Genomic DNA, 14,771 nt, shown 5'->3' with positions numbered 1-14,771 from the left:
TTCTGTAATTCCATAAATATGCATGGGAAACAAGATGCCGGCCACTGTTAAGGCGTGGACCGGGTTTTACGTACTCTCCTCTTTTTTTTCTCAACCTGTCAATATTTGATAGATTGTGTATGCTTATAGTTTTGTAAGCTTATAACAAAGTATGCTTTTGTAGGAATAAATTTATAAAGACTATGATATAAGCTAAAAAGTTATTGATTTTCTTTAAAAGTATAGTTTCTGATAATAAGGATATTTTTTAAATTTTAATTTTAAATTGCATTTGATTTAACCTATAGTAATTTCTTCTATCTTCGTAAGGAAGATGATGAATTTTAATATTATTTTTACCTCTCCGAGTGACGTATGTCACGGAGAGGTATTACACCGGTCGTGTCTGCCTGTCTGTGTGTCTGTCTGTCTGTCAGACCCCACGTGACCGCGTTCGCAGTTTACAAATCGGAGCAAACAAATACCCGATTTCCGAAACGCGTTCGCGGTTCACGGAAATTTGGCCATTCATCTACCAACACCAGTCTTTACTAACTTGCTTCTAAGGACCACAATCTGCTAGTCTTTGTCCATCCCACATGGACACTAGCCTGTACTTGCTGGCTCGTAAGCACCACCATCTTCTGTTCTTCGTCAATCCCACATTGACACCAGCTTCTATGCACCACCATCTTCAGGTCTTTGTCCATTCCGGCTTCTTCTCCATCGTTAACGTTCGGTTTTAAGATATACGCGGCGATCGGCTAGGGTTAAGAGAAACGTCTAGCCTCCCCAGGGCAGGGCTTCCACCAAGGGTTCACGCGAATGCGTTTTTATCTATTAAAATAATGGAAACGAATCGTATATATACCCCAAAATTTGAAGAAAGCGGGCAAGAGGGGTACCCTTCACTTTAAACGTCAATATTAGAAAAGTTTCAAAAGATAATAGGAATAACTTTATTTTAAACGATTTAACTATTATTAATGTTAATTATTGAAGAATAAAATAATTAAAAATAATTATTTTTATTTAACTATTTAAGATAAACTTATTTCTATGTAATGACACAAGTGAGAGTTTATATAGAACGAGTAATGAAGATTGCATCCGAATCGAAACACTACACTCATAGCAAAGTTAGTATAAAGCGAGTAGGATGATAAGATCTCTTACAAAACGATAACATTTCCTTTTTGCAGAATATTAAATGGAAATATTTTAAATATTTTTCGGCATTACGATTCTTTTAGTAGTTGTGTAGCTATAAAGCTCTGTTTCATCTCAATATTCCAAGAACATCTTTTGATATTAACATTTCAAATTTGGTGTTTACTTTTTAATTCAGCTTTACTACATTTATATATAGTGTAAACGCAACTTTTAATTTCACTACATAATGTGGGTTTTAATACTTCGTCTCTCTATAAGTGTTGAAGCGATTGGGTCTATGAAATAAGATAACGTAGATTTAAACCACAATTGACCTTGTTTCGTGTCCTCTTACAAGAGGTGTTAACGGTTCAGAGTGAGCCGAAAGTAAAATACACACTCAAGTGATAGATATTAGGTCCTCATTAGAATTATGAGAATACACAGGGAAATGTTAAACGATTAAACCTTTACAAATGACCTTCGCAATATCCCGCCAATTTGAGCTACGTATTTCCGGTTTTTCTCATTGGCTGGTGGACCCATGGACGTAGTTCTACTGAAGAACCAATGGCAGCCCATTACTGCCCCCATAACTAAGCGACTAAACAACCAGTGTAAAGCTTACTTCCCCCTTTTCAGCCCCAAAATGGAGGGTGTTATGAAAATGCGGAGTCAAATCCCGGAAAACGCTAGCGCCATCTAGACAAAATAAGACTTTAGCTGCTTCCCTCGTTAGAACGTTGATTCCCCCACCATCCGGTTTGCTACTATCTGCCGCTAGAAGGCGAATTAACAAGTATTTTTCAACTTTCTCCCTCTGCCATTCGTCGTTCAGTATTGGTTCGTCCATGGTGGACCTGTGTTTGGAAAGTAAATTCGTCTCGACTCGGAGAGGTTTAATTTCGTTTCCCAACTTGTTTATTTATACTATCATTTAATTTAAAATGTGTATTACCTAGCAGGTACATTGTTCTGTTGTAATATACAATAAACAATTCATTCATTCATATATTATAGATATGTCTTTCTCTTATCTTTTGATCGAATGTGTAACCATATTTTTCCTTTAAGATCTTTGAGACGTATTTGATTTGTCTAATTGTGCCACCAGCTAGACGGTAAAGACCAACTAATGGCTTCTGTGCCATAGGACTTCCACTTAGGGATAAAGTTTGTTCTAAACTCAAAATATTTTCCTTTGACTTATTGACATCAGATCCTATCACAGAGGTAATAATAATAATAGTAATCTAAGCTTTGTCTATGAAGGGATTTCCACACTAAGCCTGTGGCTTGTTTACAGGTGGGTTCCTTTACAATGCATAGAGGGGTGGTGGCTAGCCCCTATGCCACAGCCAACCTACAGCGCCCTTTACTAACTATTACCCTTACCTCTGCAAGTTTTGATGGAAAGGAGAAACCGGGTTAGACCGCGGAGAAAAACTCCTTTTAACAAGCGGGGAGAGAACTTGCAAACTCTCAGCAGAAGGATTTGTTCCCAGATTTTCACCCGGTGCCACAGTACGGAACGAACCCGGGATCCTCTTGCTGCGAGGTGAAAGCTCCAGCCGCTACGCCACCCCACCAAAGGTAGGTAGCTACTAACGCGTCTAAAACTTCATTATCAATCGCAAATTCGGAATTTTGGAATTCTTCATCAATTGAATCAACATAAGACTTGTTTAGTTCCAACCCAAAATCATATCGTTTATAATCTTCCCTTAGTTTTAACATAGAAAATTCGTATACTACTATTGTCAAAAAATTAAATATTTTCTCCTCATCATCAGTAGCAAATTTTAGTTCACTTAATTTACTGAAGAAAGACTCTTTTAGGTCATTGGCTTTCTTTAAATAGTGCATTTTAACTTGCACCATGGTTGTATAAGGTATTCATAGCCTCGGGTTTTTAGTCTTGGATTTGGTTTCATCTTTTTTATTGGCCGAGTCGGTTGTTGCTGAGTTTTCGAGTGGGTTTGGTCTCAATTTTATGCGAAGATCATGTGTTCCATTTTTAGAGTTAGCAAAAAGATCCGAAACCTTATTCTGGTACAAATTGCTATCGACAATTTTTTTAAACAACAATGTTCTAGCATGATGAAGGCTATTTGGGAGTAGTAAACCACCTAAAATATGGAGAGTTAATTAGGTCATTTAAGTGTGCCGCCAGCCTTCTAGCGCGCTAGACTCGCGCGTGTATACTCGCGTGAGTTTAGAATGGGGGGAACACCGGTTTTTTATCCGGGGGGGTTTCTCTGAGTTCGTTTATTGGTCGAGAGTGGGTTCGCCAATTGATTAGGTCTTTGTTAATTGGTTAAAGGGTTATGGGCGTGAACTTGTCTCTCTTTAGTCGTGACGTAACCGTCAGTTAGAGTTTGTCTGATAAGACATTACTCTCTTTATCTCGGTTATTCGCCTTGAAGAGAGCAGTGACTTCTAATGGAGAATAAGGAGCATCGAAAATATTCCCCGGAATGTCCGCTTGTTAAAGGGTTTTCAACATGTAACATACCTATAAATTATTCTAACGACGAGTCTGGGAGAGATGTGTCAGTAACGGAGAAATGCGTTTCAAGTACAAACAAATCCAAGACTAAAGAATATTGTAATAATAGATGTTGTATATTGAGGGTTTTACAGGTTGGAATCAAATATTCTTTTATAGCTGGAACATATATTATTCTACTTCCTATAACTGTACCTGTAGGAATTATTTTGGGAATGTTGACGATGAACCCAGTAGTTGCGCTTTTTGGTCTCTATCCTTTGATTTTACCATATTCACTATTTCCTGACATATATATAAACAAACGAATATGTCAATGGTGTAAAAAACCAATCAAATTTTGAAATTAAATGTTAAAAACAATGTACTGATTACATCATGGTTAAATTCTGCGATAATGAGTCCAAAAATTTGGAAATAATTTAAAAAGTTCCCCTCTATATGGTTAAACGGTTTTTGGACGTGTCTGAACTTGTCTTTAGTCGTGACGTAATCGCTAGATAAGAGTTTGTCTGATAAGAGAGCGATCTCTCTTTATCTCGGTTATTCGACGAACGCCTTGAAGAGAGCAGTGACTTCCGAGGGAGATCTTACAAAATGCGTTATATAGTGACGTATCAACGATTCAAAGGGCGCGAGGATTTCCAATATATGGTCGCGTATCTTTTAGATCAATGCGCTATGTATACAATATGTTTCGAACACCGAGTATCTGAAAGTGGGAAAATCGCTCGTGTTACGAAGAAATGCCCGATGTTTAAAGATAGAGAGCCTCAAGTAAAAGATATCGAGTATCAGAATCAGGTGGAAATTTTGAAACGATTCATATTACCTAGAAGTACCATTATTTTGGAGGAATTAGATGATGGACTTTTATTTACCCGATTGGGTCACGGTATAAATCAACCAAGAGCCAAAGCCCCGGAAACGGATTCACCGGCGCCATTGTGTTTAGAAGAAAAAGCCGAATTTTACGGAAATGACTTTATAAAATACATACAGGAACAAATGAGTAAATTCGGTACTCCCGATAGTTTTTATCATGAACATTTACCAGTTTTATTTCCAAGTATATGTTAATGTAATCTTCTTTAAAAGGTAGGAAGCGATTAAGGTCACTCTCGGTGTAGTGGTTAGCGCGTTTGTTCGCCAATCAATAGATCGCGAGATCGAACCCCGCTCTAACCATCACATCGAGTTCAACCTTTTATTTCTAAATAAAATTGGATAACGTGTAAATCCTCATTCATTTTTAAATAAAATATCAATTATGTCGGTCAATTCTTTTTTCGTTACTCTGTTAAGTGATAAAACTGATGAATATCCCGATAATTCACAATCGTCTTTCACGGTCAAATTAGGTAAACCAATTATTCTTTCAAACGAATGGGAAATTGGTTTATCGGAAATATTAACACCGAAAATTTCAACCGTAATAGACAATACCTGTAACTCTTTCGAAATACAGGTACCTGAACGATATTTAACGAATGATGGCTGGGACGTTAGAAGAGTGGAGTTAATACCGCAAAAGTACGAAGGTTCGAAAGATAAAAATGGAAACGCCGTATTTTTTTCAATGCAGAATAAACTGGTGCGTGACTTAACCGTTCAGCTTGAAAAACAGAATTTTCCCGTGAAAATACAGGTTATAGATATGTCAGTCCCGACTGGGCCTCCTATCAAGAGAGTTAAATTATCAGTCGATGCCGGTCACCAGGCCAGGCTAGCTCCTGGCCCTCTGGCTCAGGTTTTAGGATTCGAAACGGACGAGTACATTACTGGGGAATACATTTGTCCCATTCCATTGTCTCAACAAGCTAGAAATATTACGATAAACTACACCAATAATTATATCGAGATAAAATTGAAAAAAACTTTAAAACTTCAAAATCGTATGGTAACGGTAAAGATTCCTGAGGGACCCTATAGCGTCGACGCCCTATTGGAAGCTATGAATAGAGCGATACCCGAAGCTCATCAATCTCGGTTTAATTTCTCATTAAACGATAACGGTACCGTTCGAATAACGACTGATAAGGAGTGCACCGTGCTTTTTAGAGGCGTTCGTAACAAATTAGGTTCTATGTTAGGATTCGGTGACCAAACTAATCGTCTATTAGGGTCTGCAAACGCCAACTTCAAACCGGATTTAGTCAGTCAATATTTATACGTTTACACTGATCTGATATACCCCCAGTTTATAGGCTCTGGTTTCAAACCTCTTCTACGCGTCATTCCCACTAAAAACGATACGTCGGAGAAAATTATCACATACGATACTATAGACTATTATCCTATAAGATCCAACGAAATTGAAACTATCAAAATTGATATTAGAGACGAAGCCGACGCTCCTATATCCTTTATATCGGATCGCATCATTATCAAAATTCACTTTAGACGACATGTCTCGACCTAATAGGTACGTGTCCTACTATCAGGAACAGTTCCTCGGATCTCCACCAGGTGTATTAGTGCAAAAGGGATTTGGGTTGAGCGGAATTTTTAGAGCTTTGATGAGAATGTTAACTCCTCTAGCGAAACCGATAGCTAAGAGCGTGGGTAAAGAAGCTTTAGGACTTGGTGGTAGGTTTATTCAAGATTTAAGCGCTGGAGAAGAACCCAAGAGAGCGTTCAAAAGGAATCTAAAAATAGCCGGCTCAAATTTAATTCATAAAGCGGGTGATAGTCTGGCTAATTCTCAGTACGGGTCTGGTATTCGACGGAAACGTCAGAAGATACGCAAGAAGAAAAGTAGATCAAAGGCCGATTTTTTATCATAAAACAAGATGGCCCAATTCGAAGGGATGATGGGGGAATTAGACCTATTCGCGACACCCCCTTTGAACGCTAATATTATAACTAGTAGCGACGAAAGTTATCAACCTTTAAGTTCCGTAACGGATAGTGGACCTTTGGAATTTTTTGTCCCTGGCACGAGCGAACATTATGTCGACCTTTCTAAAACTAGGTTAAGGCTGAAGGTCAGGGTGCTTCATTTGGACGGCACCGAAGTACCAGCCGCTGAAACCAAAGTAGCTCCGGTTAATCTTTTACACGCCGCCCTCTTTTCCCAAATAGACGTCTTTTTAGGAAACACGAGCGTTCAGTCCCCTAACCAAGGAGCCCCTTATATCGCTTATCTCGAGAATTTATTAAATTACGGTATAGATGCTAAAGAAAGCCAACTAAATCTAGGGTTGTATTATAAGGATAATCCGATCGATCCCGATACCGCCTGGGTGGCAGCCAATAAAAATCTTACTACCAATGGGATATTAAGAAGAGCCGAGAGAGCCAAGGTATCGAGTACGATAGATTTATACGCCCCGTTACACGTTGATATTTGTCGCTTAAATCGTTTCCTATTGAATAATGTAGACGTTAGATTTAGGCTTATTCGATCCAAACCAGAGTTTTGCGTAATATCGAAAGAAGCCGCTGATAAGAAATATAAAGTGGTTATCGATAATGCCTCATTGTACGTTAAAAGACTAAAAATAAATCCCGAAATAATGTTAGCCCACGCTACGGTATTAGAGCAAACCAGCGCCATCTATCCTTTGAATCAAACAGTCGTGAAAACCTTTTCAATTCCAGCTGGAATGAACGACGTTAATCGAGAAAACGTCTTCTTAGGTAAAATACCTCAAAGAGTAATCATAGGTCTAGTTCGAACCTCGGCCTTTAATGGTAATCATTCTTTAAACCCCTTTAATTTTGAAACCTTTGATCTTAATTACCTATCCGTCAACGTCGGTACCGATACCTATCCTTCGGAAGCCTTTACGCCTGATTACGAAAACAATCTATACACTCGAGAGTACATGTCGTTATTCACCTCTCTAAACACATACAGAAAAAACAAGGGAAATTTTATCACGTACGAAGAGTACAAAAAAGGTTACGCTTTGTATTGCCTAGATTTAAGCCCGGATGAAAATGCGGGGGCTAGTCATCTTTCTTTGCCCCGACAAGGAAATCTACGTATCAATATGAAATTTAAAAACAATTTACCACACAATGTCACGTGCATAATTTATTCCGAATTTGAAAATTCTATCATGATAACTAGGGATCGCTCGGTGTTATTTAATCCCGAGTAAAAAGGCTCTATATAACCTCTGATTTAAGAAGCATTCTCTCATAACCGGTTAGAGATGAATCAAGTACACTACCTATCGGAGAAGCAAAACATTTACGTTGGAAGCGGAATTCTTCCCGTCTTCAATGTCAAACGACTCGATACTAAAACCGAAGCGTCTTTCGACAGTTGTATTTGGAATAGTATATGGACTTTCGAAGCGGATATTGACGCTTTCTTTAACGGAATAACGGGACGATTTCTGACTTGGTTAGTTGACGGTACTCAGAGAGTTAAGCTAGAATGCTTCGTATGTCAGAGAGGAAAAATAGTTGATATTCGTCAATATATTAGAGGATCGAATAATAGATATAATATTCTATTCTCAACATCGAAAGGATTTTCATTAAATAAAGACAGTTGGTTAAGGTTAAAGAACTTGAAAAATGTTATTGGTAGCGAATTAAAGCGAAAAGAAGAGGCCAGAGAAATAATGAAGAAAATTATCTTGGACAGTTTGACCAATATTTTATTTAATTTCACTGATTCGTGCGAAAATATCAGCTGTCACAACGAAATCGCCCACGATATCACTTGTTTACCCACGGATACTAATTGGAGCGAGAGAGTGGAGAAAAACCTAATTAGAGCTATTCCGTTGCTTAACTACGAAAGAATTCTAGAATCCTTTGTCGAGGAATACGGAGATTACGAAGACGACGTCTCAATTTTATTTAACGATATTCTCGGAAACTTTGTCGGTCTAAAAACTGAACTAATGTACGGTTAAAATATATGTCACTCTTATCTCGCGTGTATTGGGTCATGGATTACTCTAAGGCGTCTGAAAATATTCCGAGAGGATTTGAAATCGTTGGAATGCGTTACCTCGGAGAAGAGCAAAATGAATTTAATATCGAAATTACTCGATAAACGGTGCCAAGGGACCAGGAGATATTCGCCAGAGAACAACCACTACCGAAGCTAATGTCCTAAATGATCCAGTGTTTAATGACGTATCTATTTAAAATATATTCTTGGAAATTTTGTCGGTCTAAAAACAATGTATTGTTAATTTTTAAGTAACCGAATAAAATATAAACTACTCTTATTGTTGCGTTTCCTATACCTACGTTATATATCAATTTTTTTTCCTTATTTAGAAAATATTCCAGAAAATTGTATCTCTCCCTCTTATATAATACCCTACAACTACGTTATATTGTCAGATATCATTTTCGATCTTGTTTAGAAAAAATGTCTCTCTCAAACGCGTACTACGACCCCGAAAATCCCTCCTCTTTTTCCGGATTGGATAAATTAACGAAAGGAGTTCCTCAGTCTTCGAGGAAAGAAGTTGAGAGTTTTCTATTAAAACAACCCACCTATACTATTCATCGTTATCGTCGATTAAAGTTTCCTCGCAACAAAATTACAGTGACATCTATGGATGAGACTCATCAGGCTGATTTAATAGTTTTAGATAAACTTTCCAGATACAACAAGGGTATGAAATATTTGTTAAGTAATATAGATGTTTTGAGTAAATACGCCTACGTTATACCTATTAAAAACAAGACTTCCGCGGAAGTTATAAGAGCTTTTAAAATAATACATAAAGATGTTGTACCCACGAATATAAATACGGACGCTGGCTCTGAATTTTTAGCTAAACCAGTTCAGCAATATTTTAAAGAGAAAGGTATTCACCACTACGTAGCTTACGGGAATAAAAAAATTGCGATCTGCGAGAGATTTAACAGAACGGTTCAAGAGAAAATACACAAATTCATAACTAGCGCTGATACTCGTAGCTATCTGAGTGCGTTACCAAAAATAGTTAAGGCTTACAATCACTCGATACACCGCTCAACTGGTATCGCGCCAGTCAATTTTAATCTACAAAATGAGCATAAGGTGTGGTACCGTCTTTTCGGTACCATTAAACCTGGGACAAAACCAAAGCTAAAAGAAGGTGATTTAGTAAGGTTGAGTAAATTTGAAAAAACCTTTTCAAAGGGATATAAAGGCTACTTTACAAAAGAGATCTTTATTATTGATAAGGTTTTATACCGTAATCCTCCAGTATACGTCGTTAAAGACAAAAATAACGAGATAATTAAAGGAACGTTTTACGAATACGAACTATCTAAAGTGATATGAATACGTTACAAATAAATCAAATATTATCATGCGACCAGAGGACAAAACCCTACTACCTAGGTACTTTTCCTAGAGACATGCTTCCCAGGAAACCTAGAAAGAAGAAATTTTGTTTTGTTCTGAACACGGAGAGAGCCGAGGATCCTGGACTTCATTGGGTAGCCATTTACGTTGAAAACAATGAAGGTAATTTTTTCTGCAGCTACGGGCAGAGCCCGGAGACGTATAAAATTAACCTGGCCAAATACGCGTCCAGATGGATCTATAACGATAAATTAATTCAAGATATGTTCTCCCTTTGTTGCGGACCTCATTGTATATTCTTTCTTATTCAAAGATGTCTAGGAAATTCGTTTCATAGAGTTCTGAAAATGTACGAAAATAAAACGGAAATTAACGACGCCTTATCTTTATGGAATATCTGCCTTCACTTGTTAAGACATAGATATGAAAAATGTAACCAATAAAATATTAAAGTTGCAATGTTTAATAATCAGATACACTTGTATTGAATGCGAGAATAAAAATATTTATTATTCGATTATAATTTTTTATATAAATTGTTATTATCATGCTTTTTTATATAATCAGATACATGATTTTTTATATACTCAAATACATGCTTTTATATAATCAGATACGTGTTTTTCAATATAATGAGTTAGTTGCTTTTAATGTAATAATCATTATTAAGGTTATTTTTTTGCCTTTCTATAAGTTACCCATTCGATCTTAGATTCGGGCTTTTGAAGCTCTTTCAAACTAGCTTCGCGATCTTTTTTTATTTTGGCTTGTGTAGGGTACGGTTTTGGTTTCGTAGATGGAATTTTCGCGAGTCTTTTTTTCGGCGAAGTCTCATCGTTAGGGTTAAGTTTCCGGAACTTTGAACCAGAAGCGCCCTTCGTTGATAAGGCCTGTTGAGACGCCACGGGCTGATTCGGTACCATGGGTGTTAAAACTGGTATACTAGGCGTTTGAGACGTCCCGGACTGTTTCGGTACCACGGGTCCCATGGGTGTTAAAATTGGCATACTGCTCGTTCGAGAGAGTGACGCTGGCGTAGTAAACGATATCGCCGGTGTTTGACCCATTGCTGTACTACTCATTATAGGCTGTGGGGTAGTCAGACTCGAGGAGATATTAAAAGGGATACTTTGGGGAGGGGTAGCGACATTAGTAGGGACAATTTGGGAGGGGGTAGATATATTAATAGGTATATTCTGGATAGGGGTAGGCCACGATGGAGGAATACAAGACGAGGATGAAGGACTTAGAGGCTGTATCTTGCTTGACACTCCGGGTGCTGGAAAAGACGAACTCGTTGTAGGTGGCAAGATAGTAACGCTTGGTGGCTCCGCTAAACTCTTTAAAGATAAATATTTCTGAAGAGTTAAAAGGTACTCCTTCAATTTTTCCTCGGCAGAACCAGGTTTTCTCAGTACCTCTTTAATGGCGTTGTCTAAACTGTTAACTTCCTTTTGATTGTCCGTCAGTAAAGCCGCTGGTACTAAAACGCACTTTTTCATTATCTAGTAAAGACCGAAGCTATTGTCGGTATTAACATTGAAAGCAACGCCGGCCAGAATCCTCCTACCTGTTTAATTAACACCTGTCGCCTCTTTTTGTCGCTTAAACCTCTCTTGGATAAATACCTTATAACGTTTTTGTAACGTTGAAGTCTTTTCTTTTTATGTCGATTCAATGGAATACCTCCGTTCTTCAAATTATAACAAATACCGCTTATACAATCCAATTGGGGTCGCGTACACTTTGATATTAAAAGTTTTCTTTGTTTCACACCGCTTTTGCGCAAGAGATTTAAAAAGGGTAATTGATTCCTAACCGACACGGGTAAAGGCATGTCTCGAAATGAGGTTAAATAAATTGAGATTTATATTTTATGGATTATTATTTTCTAACGTAGATTACCATCGGTCCTTCATTAGGGAATATATTGGACCTAAGTCTTAAACTATTATCGGTACTTTGTTTTAGATCTATTAAGATATAAGAATACGCTTTTTCGGTACACTCTTCGTACGCTTCCGTTAGGCGTTTGGTGTCTGTAGGAAAAAGCTGACGACTTAAATAGCGAACCTGGTTATTATCCCTAGGATTTTTAAACATAACGATATAAGAACAGTTCAATGATATATTTCTAGAATATTTACCTGGGTTAAAGACATTTTGAGACAGCAGCACGATGCTTAAAGATAAATGATGACTCCCGACACAAAAAAGATTACTTATAAACTCCTGTTTGGTACAGGTGTTAGCTAGATCGTCTAGGATTAAAAGATTATTTATTCGTTTATCAAAAAAATCAGGATCATTAGGAATTAGTCCTTCGTGGAATTCAATAGGTAAAAAGAGTTTCAGTTCATCAAAAATGTCCTGATAAACACTATAGCAATAGACTATTCTATCAGGAGGTTTGTCCATGATAATGTCTTTATATTTGAGTAAATTTATTACCCACGTTGTTTTCCCCGAGCTGCTTGGGCCAGCCAGTAAAATGGTCATCGGTGTTTCTAAGCGGAGGCGATACTCTAACCCGTTCTCCATTTTTAAAACGTTCTCTAATATCGTCTATGAACTCGTAGTTGACTCGATCTTCGTACGGTATCACTCTCACTTTAACAAGGTGGGAAAACGTGACCCGATGTTTAGTGGTCCGTTTTTTCATTTGTGGTAGCGGACGGGTCGTGATGGCTTAAATATCTTTAACAGATAAGCCCAAAAACTAGATAAGGAAGGTACCTGCCATTGGAACTTTACATTTTAGAAGAATAACATCAATTTTTAGGGTACCCTCAAGTATAAGATTACGCTTAGACTGCGCCACCTTTTCAATACTAGCTAGTAACCGATCAGAAGTTAATTCATTTATATCCATGAATCTTAAATTGATAGGGTTCTCTAAAGCGTCAGAGCTCAGGGCGAATCTTATTAAATTATATTCTTCAGCATTTCGCGTAACATGAGTTATGAGAGAATTCAAAATTTGGGAAAGTTGATCGTGAATATTTATTAATTTAAGTTCTTCTAAGTTGCGGAATTTAACGTTATATTCGGTTGTAACGCATCTATATTTCCTAGATACCCGGTTTGATGTTTTATCTATCGTATAATATAGCTCTGGTCGAAAATTAGTAGATAAATCGACTGGTTTAACCTCATCGTCTGACCATGAAGTGTCCGACGATGAAGTGTCCGACATTTTTTTAGCGGGAAAGCACTTCAAATCTATATTTCTTTCCGAAAGCAAATGAATACCAATTTTCCCAGAAATTTAATGATCCAATGATAAATATTTAGTACTCACCAATCTTAAAAACTAGTTGATAGTATCGTTATTTCGACACGAATGAATTTCATCCGTTAATGCCGTGCTTTTATATATTTTAACCGTTAGAACTCACCTTCTATTTAGATCTTGGAACAATGTTACGATTAATATCTTCCCCGATAAAACCGTTTTCGAAGAGATGATTATAGAACCGTATGGGAGAAAGAGAAAGCGTGGGCGTTACTAACCAATAATAAAACCCAGGCTTTTTCCTTCTCCTCAATGGAACCTTTTCTGGTTACGAGGCTCGAACCGTAAAAATGAATCCATTGTTAAGATATTTAAAATAGCACCATGTTGGAGTGATTAACTGTTAGAACGCATCTTCTATTGTAGGTCTTGGAACAGTGTTACGGTTAATGTCTTCCCCGATAAAACCGTGTTCGAAGGGATAATTATTTGAGGGACTATGCCAATCAGTAGTTTGTTCGCAATCGTCAGCATCTTTTAATGAGAATAATGGTTGTAAAATGCAGTTGGAACACCAGCTTTTATTATAGTTCCAGATATAATTGCGTAGCACGTCTTTACTATTAACCTGATAGTGATCAGTTACTTGTTCATATTTAGCGTTTAAACAATCGTTTAAACTATGATGAAAATAGCAAGCGGGACATATTCGTCTATAATTTTGCGGGCAACCACAATAGCATATTTTTACGTAATATTGGTAATGTAAATGATTTTGTTCATTTGATAAGATAAATGGTGGCGTTTCTATCCGGTTGCGATGCACTAGTTCAAATTCTTCGAACGTTAAGGGACTGAATTCGTCGAACACTATTTCTCTCTCTATAGATGATTTTGATATACTTATATCCAAATCTTCGAAAGTTCCAGGTGCTCGATGTTTATCTACTTCGGCGGCTTTAAAAAAGACTGATTCTATGTGTCCCCAAAAGGTTTTCGGTATGAAATTTTTTACATCGTTAAAATTAAAATATCTTTCATTATGAAACTTATATTTAAAAACATGCATTAAATTATTTATAGCGATATCTTGTAAAGACGTTACTTTAACGTCTTCTATTTTTTGTTTTTTTTCTCGGGGATTCTATTATATTTTCTTCTTCCATTTCGGTCTCTTACTTTGATTCGCTGTATAAAATAACTATTTCCCTTTTACTAAATTTTCCAGTCCATTTGAAAAGTACAAAGTACTCACCTTTTTATAGAAATGTGTTATCGCAAATTGTTAGTAAAGTATTTTTTCGGTACGAATGAATCTCGTCCTTTAAGTCTGATCTTTTATACTAAATGAGCGTTGTCTTTTCTAGCTTTAAGTCAAAGATATCTATCCTTTAATGTAAGGGTATGAATAGCTCTTTCTGATTACACTTAAGCGGAGTCATATTACTTATTATCGCTACTGTGGGGGTATGGATTCAATAATATTAATTTTTTTAAACCTTCAACCATATCTGCTTCTCTTTAGTTTTATCCAACTAGTTCGAGTTAAACCTTGGGTCAAGATTAAACTTAGTTATAAACAATTTATAAAATTTTCCCATCGCCGATGAACGCCTTTATTT

The 14,771-nt window shown here is 37.0% G+C and overlaps 1 protein-coding gene across 1 annotated transcript; it reads right to left on the bottom strand.

Moving 5' to 3' along the window:
* Positions 1 to 11,747: 11,747 nt before the first annotated feature.
* On the bottom strand, positions 11,748 to 12,796 carry LOC149680941 (uncharacterized). The gene is made up of 2 exons (XM_089834518.1): positions 12,062 to 12,796; positions 11,748 to 12,000 (listed from the first exon to the last, which is right to left on the bottom strand). The coding sequence occupies exons 1-2, from the start codon at positions 12,453 to 12,455 to the stop codon at positions 11,975 to 11,977; spliced, it is 420 nt and encodes a 139-aa protein (XP_089690644.1). The 5' UTR covers positions 12,456 to 12,796; the 3' UTR covers positions 11,748 to 11,974.
* Between the last annotated feature and the right edge of the window lie 1,975 nt (positions 12,797 to 14,771).

The sequence above is a fragment of the Phalangium opilio genome, unplaced genomic scaffold (assembly GCF_054372755.1).
Source record: "Phalangium opilio isolate 3A_F unplaced genomic scaffold, DU_Popi_V2 ptg000039l_1, whole genome shotgun sequence".
In the NCBI taxonomy this organism is placed as follows: domain Eukaryota; kingdom Metazoa; phylum Arthropoda; class Arachnida; order Opiliones; family Phalangiidae; genus Phalangium; species Phalangium opilio.
Note: the sequence above shows the minus strand (reverse complement) of the source record. Positions and strands in the feature narration are given on the sequence as shown.

What these genes read in the sequence shown, in the direction of transcription:
- LOC149680941 (XM_089834518.1), bottom strand. Translation starts at nt 12,455, where the DNA reads ATGGAGAACGGGTTAGAGTATCGCCTCCGCTTAGAAACACCGATGACC. An exon ending in TCAAAATGTCTTTAACCCAG is followed by an intron (nt 12,001 to 12,061) that starts GTAAATATTCTA and finishes TAAAAATCCTAG; the next exon opens with GGATAATAACCAGGTTCGCT.